Genomic DNA, 14,867 nt, shown 5'->3' on the forward strand with positions numbered 1-14,867 from the left:
ATCGAAAACCCTGCCAATATTGCACAAAATTCGGAAAACGATAATGAGTACAACCGTCCAATGGAAAACATACACTCACCTAATACCCAAGATTCCCAAATGGAAAACACACATCCGTCCGATACCCAAGATTCTCAATTGGAAAACATGCACTCGCCCGATATCCAAGATTCTCAATTGGAAAACATGCACTCGCCCGATATCGAAGATTCTCAATTGGAAAACATGCACTCGCCCAATATCCAAGATTCTCAAATGGAAAACATGCACTCGCACGATATCCAAAATACTCAAATGGAAAACATGTACTCGCCCGATATCCAAGATTCTCAATTGGAAAACATGCACTCGCCCAATATCCAAGATTCTCAAATGGAAAACTTGTACTCGCCCGATATCCAAGGAGAGCAAGAGGGTGATGGATTAGATCTTAATATCCAAGTTGAGCAAGATGGTGATGGATTAGATCCTAATATTAGAATAATTAATCGGGAAAGATTCAACAACACTGAGATTAGGAGAAGAGTGAATTTTTCTTCTATCGCGAACGTTGACAGCTTTGCAGATTTTTATAATTATGTTTTAGAGATTTTAAACAGTGTGATTGAAATCGCTAACAATTTAATTTCTGCTAAGGATGTAGTCACCGTTGAAATTAGAGGTGATACGATCAATGTTTCATCACGCGTTCAATTAGACAATGGTGTCATCGATTTATGTTCTTTTCTGACCATGCTCGAAAATGCAATTCAGAATAAACGTGAAATTTTTACCGATAATACCCTTGAAATAGTCATCCAAATCGTCCGACCACCTCGGGGCGGTGGAATTAGAAGGAAAATAGGCCATATATTCAAATCCGAAACCATGCAGAAGAAAATGCAGCATCTATACATTTTTCACAACAGAGACAACATGTGCTTCGCCTTGTGTGTTAGCCAACTTTTGAATCGTGAAAAAAATTATTTTGAAACTGAACAAATCGCTAGAAAATTACAACACGATGTGGGATTATCCGTAAACACCGCAGTCAGCTTCGCTGACGTATCGAGATTTGAGAGACATTTGAATTGTAAAATCATAATCGTACACTGTTCTGCTAGCAATGCCGGATACTCTTTCTTTCAAACTAGCAAGACTCCCCACGAAAAAACAATTTACTTGTTTTTACATGACAACCACTATTATGGGGTTAAAAGTATCACCGGACTTTTAGGAACGAGTCATGTTTGTCATTTCTGCCATTCGGGGTTTGACGTTTTATGGAAACATAAATGCGCTTATAGCTGCAACGTTTGTCACGACCCCGATTGTTACAAACACCCTAAGATTGTTACTAAATGTCCAGAGTGTCAGAGACTGTAGCTCACATTACTGTTTCGAGAGGCATAAAGCAAAGATTCAATCGCACAAAGGCGAATATTCTATGTGTGAAACAGGATTCTACTGCAGTAAATGTAAATGTGTGATACGGGATAAACCTTCTAATCGTGAGAATCACGTATGTGCCCATTTGAAATGCATACTCTGTGGCCAAAAACTCGATGGGGATATCGAGCATAGATGTTTTATACAGAGGGCTAGGAAAGAAAGTGCTAATACGGATTATGTGTTTTACGATTTCGAGACTAGGCAGGAAACAGGAACACATGTAGCTAATTTCATATGCTGTATTGATTTTAAGGGAGAGGAGTGGGTGGCTGAAGGGAATGATTGCGTCAGTGCCTTCTTTAAAGAGTTTTGGTGTAATACATTACACCGTATTACATTTAAACCATGAAAGCTAAAGGCATTACTTTAAATTGTATCAATTCTGAAATTGTCAATTTGAAATCACTAACAGAACTGGTGGACGAGCGAGTGAAATATCCGGATCATACCGGTCATCTCGTAACCACGCATAACCAAATCGTGAGAGATAAAAAGGGATTTCATTTGAGAAACAAATCACAGTTGAAAAGGTTCAGGGTTGATACAATTTAAAGTAATGCCTTTAGCTTTCATGGTTGTTTTTCCTTTTATGGTTTTGTAACCGTAGGTTTTAGGACCTGCGCTTACAAATTCCACGATTTGATCGCCATCATCTAGTTTGCTGATAAGCCAGAAAAGAACATAAATCGATGACACCATTGTCTAATTGAATGTGTGATGAAACATTGATCGTATCACCTCTAATTTCAACGGTGACTACATCCTTATCAGAAATTAAATTGTTAGCGATTTCAATCACACTGTATAAAATCTCTAAAACATAATTATAAAAATCTGCAAAGTCGTCAACGCTCGCAATAGAAGAAAAATTCACTCTTCTCCTAATCTCAGTGTTGTTGAATCTTTCCCGATTAATTATTCTAATATTAGGATCTAATCCATCACCATCTTGCTCAACTTGGATATTAAGAGCTAATCCATCACCCTCTTGCTCTACTTGGATATCGGGCGAGTACATGTTTTCCATTTGAGAATCTTGGATATCAGGCGAGTGCATGTTTTCCATTTGAGAATCTTGGATATCGGGCGAGTGCATGTTTTCCATTTGAGAATCTTGGATATTGGGCGAGTGCATGTTTTCCAATTGAGAATCTTGGATATCGGGCGAGTGCATGTTTTCCAATTGAGAATCTTGGATTATCGGGCGAGTGCATGTTTTCCAATTGAGAATCTTGGATATCGGGCGAGTGCATGTTTTCCAATTGAGAATCTTCGATATCGGGCGAGTGCATGTTTTCCAATTGAGAATCTTGGGTATCGGACGAATGTGTGTTTTCCATTTGGGAATCTTGGGTATTAGGTGAGTGTATGTTTTCCATTGGACGGTTGTACTCATTATCGTTTTCCGAATTTTGTGCAATATTGGCAGGGTTTTCGATTAAGTTAACCAGACTGTCATTTATCCTCATAAGACTTTGATTAAGTTCGTGTATCATATCATGAGAAGATAACGGTCTAGGTTCCTGAGCGTTTTCTGGAGTTGAGACGATATTCTGAACGGGAGATAATGACATATTTTCATTGATTTGATTCACCACGTCTATTAAACATGGATTTATCTGCATAGATTCTCTTTGTTCGATTAGGTTATTTTGTAGCTCTAACAGACATTGATTTAATTCGAAAAATATGTCGTGCGACGTCACCGGCGTACCTGATACAGTTTGACTGGAATTTCGTCTGGGGTTTTCATTTTGAGTATTGCTCTGGTCTGACGATCTTAAATTTTCATTCAACTGATTGACTGCATCGATTAGATCAGGGTTTAATTGTACTGAATGACCGTGTTCATTTAGGTTATTATGTAACTCTAACAGACATTGATTTAATTCAGAAAATATATTTGGCGTCACCGATGTGTTTGATATGACGTGATTTGCACTCTGATTAGGTCTCTCACTAACGACTTGGTGTGACGGAATTAAACTTTCGTTCAGCCGGTTGATCGCTTCAGTTTAACATGGGTTCAGGGGTGTGTACGAATCATGATATAACGGACCATTTGAAAAACTCTGGTTTCCGTCCTAAAAGAAATCATGCGATAATGGAGAATTTTCGGTTCCCCTTTTTTTTTTAGTCTCTATATCCGAACTGCATTTCAGTCGTTTCTGCGCCATATCTATCATACAATTTTCCAATCAACTTTATGTTCACTGAGAGACATCTATTCACATTTTCAAGCGTGCTGTACAGTAAAGGGATAAAATCTGTACCTCGACCAGATTCAAGTGTATAATCAATCTGTCCAAAGTTTTCCAATAAATCAGTCTTTGCTTCGAAGAATTCACGCCACACTGCACAGATCTGTTGTAGTTCGATGTCTTGTTGAATGTCGGTTTCCGAGATGATTTCCTCTTGGTCTTCTATTGCATTACTTGTATCTATAAGTCACAGAACATGTGAAAGAGCTTTCATTTATTTATTTATTTATTTTTTGTGCTGGGTAAATAGAAGGTAAAATATACATCAACTCACCTGAAATATCTCCGTCGTAAGCACTGTTAGTCACGTTTCCCTCAACTTCTGAATATGATACAAACAATGTTATATTCACGTATGAAAGACTTTACAGCATGAAACAATCATAATTTTATGTTATGACTTACGTGTGGAGCTCAGATTCAAAAGGTCATGAGCGGTTGTTTCGGGAATCTCATCATCAGAAATAATCACCAAGCTGTCTATAAAACAGTAAAACATACTTTTAATAACTTCACATTTCCATTTTAGATCACTACATAGATCTAAGAGACAAATTTTAATTACCTATACACTAGAATCAGATGAGCTTAACTCGGTCTTGCACTGTAATATAAATGTAATAAATATTTAAATTTGAGATAAAGTATCATACCAGATTACATAATGACCAGATAAGGATGATGATTTTTGTACTCAGAAAGATTAGTTCTAAGTTTATATCAATATCATTGCCAATTGGATAATTACATAAACATTGTATTTCAATTTATCTATAAATTGAAATTTAATAATTAACTATTAATTGATTAAAATACATATTTTTACCTGCTGAGAAATCCATGGTGTCTGGAAGTAGTGAAGGATAGACTCTTGAAATTCGGTCGAACCTTTGCCGATGTTAAAACTTTCGAAGTGCTCGACTTTTATAGATGGTTCGTATGCATGCTAGTGTGTGGGGGGTGTGTGTGTGTGTGGGAATGCATCAGAACGGGGTTTTACGGTGTTGACCTTTGACCTAGGCCTGACTCAGAGTGCTTCATATTCTACGTGAAAGGAAAGATCGTGTGTCCCGGGACCGAGAACTTGAAAAGTAAAACGGTTGCTTTTTCTGCATCGAAAAAAACCCCGGCTGTACATCCGTTTGACATTACCCAATATTGAATCTTTTCATGTTCTAACATTTTTTCTATTCTTCCCAAAAAAGGGTGAGTTTTTTTCGGCGCGTTAGGACAAACATCAGCCATGTTGTAAGCTCGCACACGTTGTTCTAAGTACAGAGTATTATAAAACCTAGAGGGATGCTCGACTTTTATAAACAGGTTCATATGCATACGTTTGTATGTACGTGCATATGTGTGTTTGTGCGTGCGCGCGCGCGCGTGTGTGTGTGTGTGTGTGTGTGTGTGTGTGTGTGTTATTTTTGTTTGGATGTGTAATACACATGGCCATACCATGTATGGTAACGTTTGTGTCAGGAATGGATGTGATCCAGATTTAACATAACTATATATATTTTTATGACCTACCTCAGAGTGTTAGAAAGAACATATGTGCAACTTGTGTGGGTGGAATACATATGGCCGTACCAGGTATGGTAACGTTTGTGTCAGGAATGTATGTGATCCCGATTTAACTTAACTATAAATATTTTTATGATCATGACCTTTGATCTAGATATAGAGAGTGAGAATATGTATCTTTTTGACCTTTGACCTATACCTGTCAAAACTAAGGTTACATTATATACAAACTGTTTCTCTCTCATATTTGCCCTAATTTATTGATAATGAATTTTATCATATTTGATTATTATTTAATATTGCAACTGATTAAAAATAGACATGTCCCCATATTTGTCAACTCTGTTACTTTGTAGAAAAATCTTCTGTACAGTAATGTATTTGTGGCGAGGAAGAGAGAGGGGCCAGGCTGTGAGGATGCACACCTGGCACTGATTTGGCTAATCAGTGGGAGAGAGCGATAAAGGAGCGGCTGGAAGCACCAGTGAGAGGAAGACAGATGTATGTGCGCTTTGTGTTACATTTGGGTGGTTTATTTTATGTTTGAGTTTGGTTTATTATTAAACTTGATCTTTATGGTCAGCTGGTTCTCCTCCATGCCCGAATTTAAAGTTTCTTACAGTATTATTTTATTTAGTCTGATTTGGAGGAAGTAACAAATTTCTTAGGATGAATTCAACTGTAGAGAGCAGGTAAGTGTTCCAGCCTTATTTTGTCTTGTTTATAATCTTGTTTTGTGCATAACCACTGGTAACAATCATACAATAGCAACCCTACTGCCAGAATATTTGAAAGATACAGAACAATTTTGAACCTTTGTTTGAAAAACTTCATTTATGACACATGCTGCCATGTTCTTTTAGCATCAACCCTACATGTAAAATGAATTAAAGATTTAAAAAGATAAAAGGAAATTTAAATAAACAATGATGTCCTGTTTGCTAAGAGTAATCTACTCATTCATCAATGTGGAAACATTTAAAATTAATCATAATCTTTGGACTTTTGTGTGAAAAGAAATTTGTTGTACTTATCCATGTAACCTGTAAGAATTAAAAAAAAAAAAAAAAAAAAAAAAAATTGCTACACTTGCATGATTCTATTTGGAAATGTGTACTTATCTAAGAAATCGTAAAAAGATGACATAAGATTTGAGAAATTTATGAATGTGCTACCTGTAAATAGAATAAATATCAAGCAAATGCTTATCTAACCAGTGAAATGACAGTAATTGACCTCAGATAGACCTTTATATTTGCTGTATTGGGGTTATCAATGTAAACATTTGTATCCTGAACCCTGTTACTGTCATCAACGCCGTTACCCTCAATTCAACTTGAATTGAAATGTTATCAAGTCAAATAGAGGAATCAATTACATCTTGTAAAACATTGAGGAAATCATTTAAATTATAGCAACATTCACAAAGTAAAGCAACATTTTAAGATACTCAACATAATTTTGATAACTTTACTTGTAAAAGTGTACATAATTAAGTATACACTGACTTTAATTATTCATATTGTAATGAGAGGCAGTTAATTTGCAAAAATGCATGTGAATCCATTTGAGTCAGTAGCAAATAATTGTGTGAATGGCAGTAACAGGGTTGACAAATTCCTTGGCTTATGTCACAAAAATGTTTATTATAACCCCTAGTATATAGGTGCCTGAGGTGGGCCATTGAATTTACACACGTTCAAACCTAGGGGCAATTTAGCATAGCCAATCCACATGGGGAGAATATGTGAGATTGCACAGAGAGTAACCTGAACTCGGGATCAAACCTCTGAGACCCTGGAACTGTGAGGAGGCGGTGCTATGTTCTGCATCCTGGGTCCAAAAAGTTGGACTTTCCTCTGACATGAAGGAATCAAGTTCTTGGGGTGCTTTATCTATTAATTTTTTTTTACTATGTGCTGTATGGTAATATCTATAGACAGTTTTATGGTTAAAATCTGTATTACAAATATGCACATCGCTATTTCACAGAAGCTTGTTCATTTTAATTATCATTCATCCTGGCAAGCCATATAAAACAATTTACAGTGGTGACCTGACAAATGGGAGGAGTTCAATGCAAAATATGATGAGGGACATAAGAGATGGCAATGACAAACATTTAAACATAAACACATACAACATATTATTACTGTACACTCTTAAACATAAAGGTTCCAATTAGAACCAAAATGGTTTTTTTTAGCCTGATGTCATAGGAGAAAGTTGCACAAAAAACATTTTACTCTCTTTAGAGAACCATCTATTTACTGGTGCTTTAAAGAACCCAGAAATGGCTCTTGACAGCAATGCAACAAGGAACTATGTTATCGTAAAATTCTTAGTTAGTACTTTAAGCAACCAAAATATGGTTCTTGCTAGTAGAACCATTTCCAGTCCCACAAAGAAATGAATAGGGTTCACTTTAACTTGTTAAAGGATAATATCTTGAAGAACCAATACACGGCTCTGAAGAATATATTAGGAAGCATAAAATACTTCTCTAATCTCCAAAGAACCATACAGCTCAACTCAAGAAGCCTATACAATGAAATATGGTTTGTGACAAGAAGGTTCTTTGCAGAACCTACACTCTAAAAACACTGGGATAAAAACAACCCAAATTGGGTTATTTTTTAGCCCAACATCTGGGTAAATATATGACAGAACACATTTTGAGTTAAACTAACCCATCAAGTTGGGTTGTTCATTTTAACCCAGCAAATGGGTTCTTTTTCAACCCAAAGAGTGCTTCAATTTTTACAAAAACACTGCATTAATTTTATTTAATAAATGGCTTAATATTTTCAGGATTATTTATGCCCTTTGAAAATGTCAAATAAACCACATTAAAAACAAATACTGTATGTCAACATAGTATGTCCTTTATTTATACACAAGCTCTTCAGAAATGTATTTCTAGAGCTGCTAAAGTGGTGTATATAGACTTCGAAATAAATGTCATAAAAATGACATAAACGTCAGATTTTGATCAAACATCCAAAAAACTGAGTAACCAACTTACAATCCAGTTGGCATTACAAACAAATAAGCCAAAGTTAACAAAGATACAGTAACGGTGCATTTAATGTCATGTAAACTGCACTGTTATTGCACATTTTTGCTTTTTTAGTGTACAGTAATGGTTTTATGAATAAATATACTGATACGAACCTTGTTTATCCAAATAAATCTAAGTCTGTCCATGTGAAAACATCTACCTCCACCTAAGGCAAATTCAGTCCACGCTGAGTTGATTTGATCCAAGGAGCTGGGCTGAGGTGTCGGGATGGGGAGGGGTGCATTGATTCAACTGTCAGTGAAAATAACCCAGCCATAACCCAGCAGGTGGGTTACACAAATCTACCCAAGACTGAGAAAATCACCCAATTAAATGACCCAAAAGGCTCAACCCAGCGTTTTGGTAGAAAAAAATAACCCAGCATTTTTTAGAGTGTATGGTGCTGTAAAGAACCACTGAAGACCCTTTATTTGTAAGAGTGTATTATTAGCACAGAATAACACATTTGGGTTTCATTACATTAACAAATAACTTGTAAACAATTAGAGCATCAGTGAGTGCTTATGCCTATTTAGTACAGCAGCAAAAAAAATAAAATAAAATGCTACTTGTAAAATGTAAAAGGTGCAGCTGTTGTTCATACACAGTACAAAGCTGAAGTAAATGGTCTAAATGACTGTAAATGGTCTACAAAGATCCTTTGGTGTGCCACAACAAAAAGCATTACTGCAATCTAATGACATTTTCTGATAACACAGTAATGTAACACATGACATTTTAAATTTATGTAATTAGATTACAGTTGCTAATGTCAGTAAAATTGTTACTTGCATTACAAATTTATTGTTAAGAAAACAATATTAAGTAAAATGCATTTTTAAAATAAATCACATTTTGCACAGCTGCCAGGGGTGAAAACTGGCCTGGGCATTGGGGTCTGTAGCCCCAAAGATTCTTTTCTTTAGCCCCAAATAATTCTCCACTTGGAGTGGTTTGTCACTATGTAACTGAACACTAGTAAAAGAAGATGGCGGTGTTGTAATTTTATATCTTTAGTGAACAGAGGCAAGGCCAATCAGACAGGGTAACACTTGTGTCTTATTGGCTGACAGCTCTCAATTCTGCCAAACACTAGCTCACACAGTCAGTGTAAGGGGAAAATGTATGTACACAGATTTATTTATTTTTTTAAACCAGTAAAGGGGTTGAAACTGAAACAGTAACATCCTCTGATGCTGAGTAGGAAAACAAGGTGTGTATATGTCTGCGTTCTAGTTTACATGAACATGATACGAGCAGAGCATAAGGAAATGGCACTGTAGCAGCTAAATGCTTCTCTCCGGAGTCTAGTGTAAATTGACCGACAGCGTAATCTTTTGGGCTGGAAGAGGATGTTGCTTAGATGCATTTGTTAGAAAATCAAGGGGACGCATTTATGAGAAAATCAAGGCAGAATGTGAGAATTGCTTTCTACTTGTTTGAGAGTTTGCAAAGCATGTTTTCCTTTGCAAAGCAGATTGTGTTTGTTTGCAAAATGCTATATTTATTTTAGTTTTGGCACAAAATTAACTCTATACAGCGAGCGTGCTCTGTCACTCACATACACACACGTGCACGTACACGTGTTGTTACCAACATGGAGCAGTGGAGAAATAAACAAACAGTCATCACATGCCATGGCACGAGCTGCCAAAAAAGTATACTACTTACTGAAATACTTCATATTTGTTTAAATGCCAACAAACATTTGTTTTTTCATAATATTACATTTGGAGTTTTTGTAGCAGAAAACAATACTCAGTATGTCATTTGTTATTTATCCTTGTATTCTTGTTGATCAACAGTAATAAATATAACGAGATAGTATGAACTGTCACTTAATTTATCAAAGTTCTTCCACCACGAAAAACAATGGACTGGTCTTGGGCATTAAACTTCGGAGCTGAAAATGGGTCCCACTCCGGCCCTGCCCATGGTGGAGGTAGTGTTGGAGAGCTGAGCTCATCGCAGGTTGCCACCAACCACCAGTTCTGACCAGAATGCGGGTTGCTCTCTGCTTGCTCAAGCTGGCATCCTGTGCCAAGTACAGTGTAGTGGGGGAAACTTTCAGGGTTAGTAAAATGACTGTCCATGGATTTGTATGTGTGTGTGCACAGCTATTAAACAAAAATGAATATCGTATTATATCAGGCTGCTGAATGTAACGGAGGCTAATGAAACTACAAACAGTAATTCCTTGCTGCATCTTGTCACGTGTTTGCAGTGCGCTGGATGGCGCACACACCCCTATTCTACCCCTGACTGATGGATAAATTCCGTCATGTTACATTTAACGTATCAACATAGAGTTTATGCGTTAAAATGAAAAATATTATGTCAACACTTGTGAAACTTTATCGATAATTTGCATTTCCATCAGCTATATCTGTAAACATTTTAATGTTTTAAACATTCTAAGCCTTTTAACCTTTAAAAAAAACACCCTTGGATGGAAATGTTGTTAATGATAGCTTAGCTGTGCCTCCCCTTTGGCTAGAGACACCAAACTAGCCTAGTTAGAAAAGTTTTAAATTTTTATCCTTCTGGTAATTCTACAAACAGTGAACACCCAAGGCAAATTTTATGATAAATCCAACTTTTACTGATCATGTCATGCATAGACACTCTAAAATTACTGAAAGAACTATGAGCTTCACTTTGTAGTGCATTTTTGTAGGGTTTGAAAGTAACTTGGAAGTAATTAGTAATCTGATTACTTTTTACATGCAGTAACCAGTAATGTAATCGAATTACAATTTTTAAGTAGTAATCTGTAGTGGATTCCTTTTTTTTGAGTAACTTACCAAACACTGGTTATAAATGCATTCAGAATTTTGTGAATTGTATAGTGTAGTACAGTTCCATTTGTGAACTGTACAGTATTCAGTTAGATGATTTTTTACAATTTCAGATAAATTCATCAGAAATTGGTCTTAAATAATGTACATGTGTAAAAGAAATCCTCCACAGGTCATTCATTTTAGAAAGCTTGAAGAAATGGCTCAAGAGCATTCATTTGAAATTTCAAGTGGCCTACTGACACACAGCGTACTGGACCTGTGTGAAGAGCAGCTGATCTCCTTATGTATCTCTGCTTTTTTTACTCTTCTTCGTTAAGATGCTGGCCATTGCCATTTAGTCTGCATTGATGGAGACAACAAATACAATTCCCCTTTTTTCACTTTTGTACATTAGCCACCTTTTTCTGTATTCATCCTTCTGGGAGAAAAATGAATCTAGGGCCACACTGCTACCTAGAACCTACTTGCCAACCAATATTCCCCAGTTGTGTTTTGTATAGTACAGCGTTCAATTCCCATGGAATGCTGATGGGGTTGATGACAAAGTCAGCACTTTTCTGCTCCATCAGTCATACTGGGCATCCGCATCTGGATAGGTGACCCGAGACATTTTGCCTTTCGAATGGTAGAATGTATGCCTGGAAGGATCCATGTAGATTGTGGTGCTGGTGAGGCTCTTGCGGTCTTTCATTAAGGACGAACTGCGTTGCCAGCGGCACAGTAACAGCTCCACCTGCTCCCTGAAGAAGCTGGTGGTCAGTGTGTAGAGGATGGGGTTCAGAGCGCTGTTAATGGGCAGGATGAAGATCACTACCCAAGAGTTTATAGTGCCTGCATGACATGAACACACTTAATTAACAATTTAAGTTGTGTTTTTGACTAAAATCATATGTGCTTGGTTCAGTCTTTTAATAAAAAAATTAGTTGAATAATCAGAAATATCATGTTCCTGTTGACCTTATGTTTAAAATATCTGGTCTTTGTAAATATGAAACATAACTTATCTAAAATGAAATAATATTTATCACATTATCTCTTTGGTCTTCAGAAAGAATGTGATTTGGTGCATTTATTAAAATATGTCTTAGTTATAATAATATAAAATAGTCATTAATATAGCTATATTGTTAATATTGCTAATTTAATATACAGTGATGTCAAAAAGTATTTGATTTCTTGTTTATATATATATATATATATATATATATATATATATATATATATATATATATATATATATATATATATATATATATATATATATATATATATATATATCTCATACTAAATAGTTTTAGATCTTCAAACGAAATACAACACAACAAAGGCAACCCGAGTAAACACACAATACAGTATTTATTTATTATATTATTTTATTGAAGCAAGAAAGTTATCAAACAACTATCACCAATGTGAAAACCTAATTGCCCTCTTAAATGAAAGAGAGGCCTGTAGTTCCTTTGATGTTGTCCTTGGCTCTTTTGTGACTTCCTGGATGAGTAGTTGCTGTGGTCTTGGAGGAATTTTGGAAGGTCGGCCACTGCTGGGAAGGTTCACTACTGTGCCATGTTTTTTTTCATTTGGAGATAATTGCTCTCACTGTGGTTCTTTGGAGTCCCAGAGCCTTTGAAATAACTTATAACTGATGTACTTCAATCACCTTCTTCCTCACCACTTCTGGAATTTCTTTCAACTTTGGTATAGTGTGTTACTGTGTAAGACCTTTTAACCAACTTCATGCAGTTGGAAAAGTTCTATTTAAGTGTTGATTTGATAGAACAGTGTTTGCAGTAATCAGGTCTGGTTGCGTCTAGTCCAGCTGAACCGCATTATGAATGCAGTTTCATAGATTTCACACAGGCCCAGTTAGTATTGGATAACTTTTTTGCTTCAATAAATAACATAATTTAAAAATTGTTTGTTGTGATTACTCAGGTTGCCTTTGTTTTATCTTAGATTTTGTTTTAATTCCTGAAACAATTTAGTATGAGATTTTTATATATATATATATATATATATATATATATATATATATATATATATATATATATATATATATATATATATATATATATATATATATATATATATATAAATACAATTTATTTTATATATATATATATATATAATAAATTGTATTTATATAAAAAATATATAAATACAATTATATATATATATATATATATATATATAATAAATACAATTTATTATATATATAAATACAATTATATATATATATATATATATATATATATATATATATATAAATACAATTTATTTTATATATATATATATATATAATAAATTGTATTTATATAAAAAAATATATAAATACAATTATATATATATATATATATATAATAAATACAATTTATTATATATATAAATACAATTATATATATATATATATAATAAATACAATTTATTTTATATATATATATATATAATAAATTGTATTTATATAAAAAAATATATAAATACAATTATTTATATATATATATATATATATATATATATATATATAAATACAATTTATTATATATATATATAATAAATACAATTTATTTTATATATATATATATAATAAATTGTATTTATATAAAAAAATATATAAATACAATTATATATATATATATATATATATATATATATATATATATATATATATATAAATACAATTTATTTTATATATATATATATAATAAATTGTATTTATATAAAAAATATATAAATACAATTATATATATATATATATATATATATAATAAATACAATTTATTATATATATAAATACAATTATATATATATATATATATATATAAATACAATTATATATATATATATATATATATATATATATATAATAAATACAATTTATTATATATATAAATACAATTATATATATATATATATAATAAATACAATTTATTTTATATATATATATATATATAATAAATTGTATTTATATAAAAAAATATATAAATACAATTATATATATATATATATATATATATATATAAATACAATTTATTATATATATATATATATATATAATAAATACAATTTATTTTATATATATATATATATATATATATATATATATAATAAATACAATTTATTATATATATATATATAATAAATTGTATTTATATAAAAAAATATATAAATACAATTATATATATATATATATACAATTTATTATATATATATAATAAATTGTATTTATATAAAAAATATATAAATACAATTATATATATATATATATATATATATATATATATATATATATATATATATATATATATAAAAAATACAATTTATTATATATATATATATATATATATATATATATATATATATATATATAAAATACAATTTATTATATATATATATATATATATAATAAATTGTATTTATATAAAAAAAATATATAAATACTATTATAATAAATACAATTTATTTCACAGCACTGTATTACTGCCAATTTTAAGTTCAGGCTCAGATTGCTAGTTTTGTATAACTAATACCTTATCACTATTAAGATATATTACATGGTTTTGTAGATTTCAAATATACACACAATAAATGGAACACTTTTCTTAAGGGTAAACAATTACTTCAACAATAAGTGTGATTTAAAATTTCAGAAAAAAAAGTTAGTTATTTTTAATATATGGCCTCCATCCTACCTTTAGTCAGTTGTATGTATTAATTAATTAATTAATTAATAGTTAATAATTTCTTCTGCCTACTTAAAAAAAATATGGAGAAATTTATGCAAATTATCTAAAA

General features: G+C 32.4%; 1 protein-coding gene across 5 annotated transcripts in view; it reads right to left on the bottom strand.

The window, feature by feature from the left end:
* Positions 1–7,140: 7,140 nt before the first annotated feature.
* The window catches only part of rxfp2a (relaxin family peptide receptor 2a), a 141,510-nt gene continuing 133,783 nt past the window's right edge, over positions 7,141–14,867 (bottom strand). For 3 of the 5 annotated variants that reach the window (XM_047160690.2, XM_047160689.2, XM_017489990.3), the window contains one exon: positions 7,144–11,906. In XM_047160690.2, coding sequence (XP_047016646.1) covers positions 11,641–11,906 — 266 coding nt within the window. In that variant the 3' untranslated portion in view covers positions 7,144–11,640. Of the gene's footprint in view, positions 11,907–14,867 lie in introns of all 5 variants that reach the window. The other 2 variants (XM_053686675.1, XM_017489992.3) reach the window with 2 other exon arrangements.

The sequence above is a fragment of the Ictalurus punctatus genome, chromosome 16 (assembly GCF_001660625.3).
Source record: "Ictalurus punctatus breed USDA103 chromosome 16, Coco_2.0, whole genome shotgun sequence".
Lineage (NCBI taxonomy): Eukaryota > Metazoa > Chordata > Actinopteri > Siluriformes > Ictaluridae > Ictalurus > Ictalurus punctatus.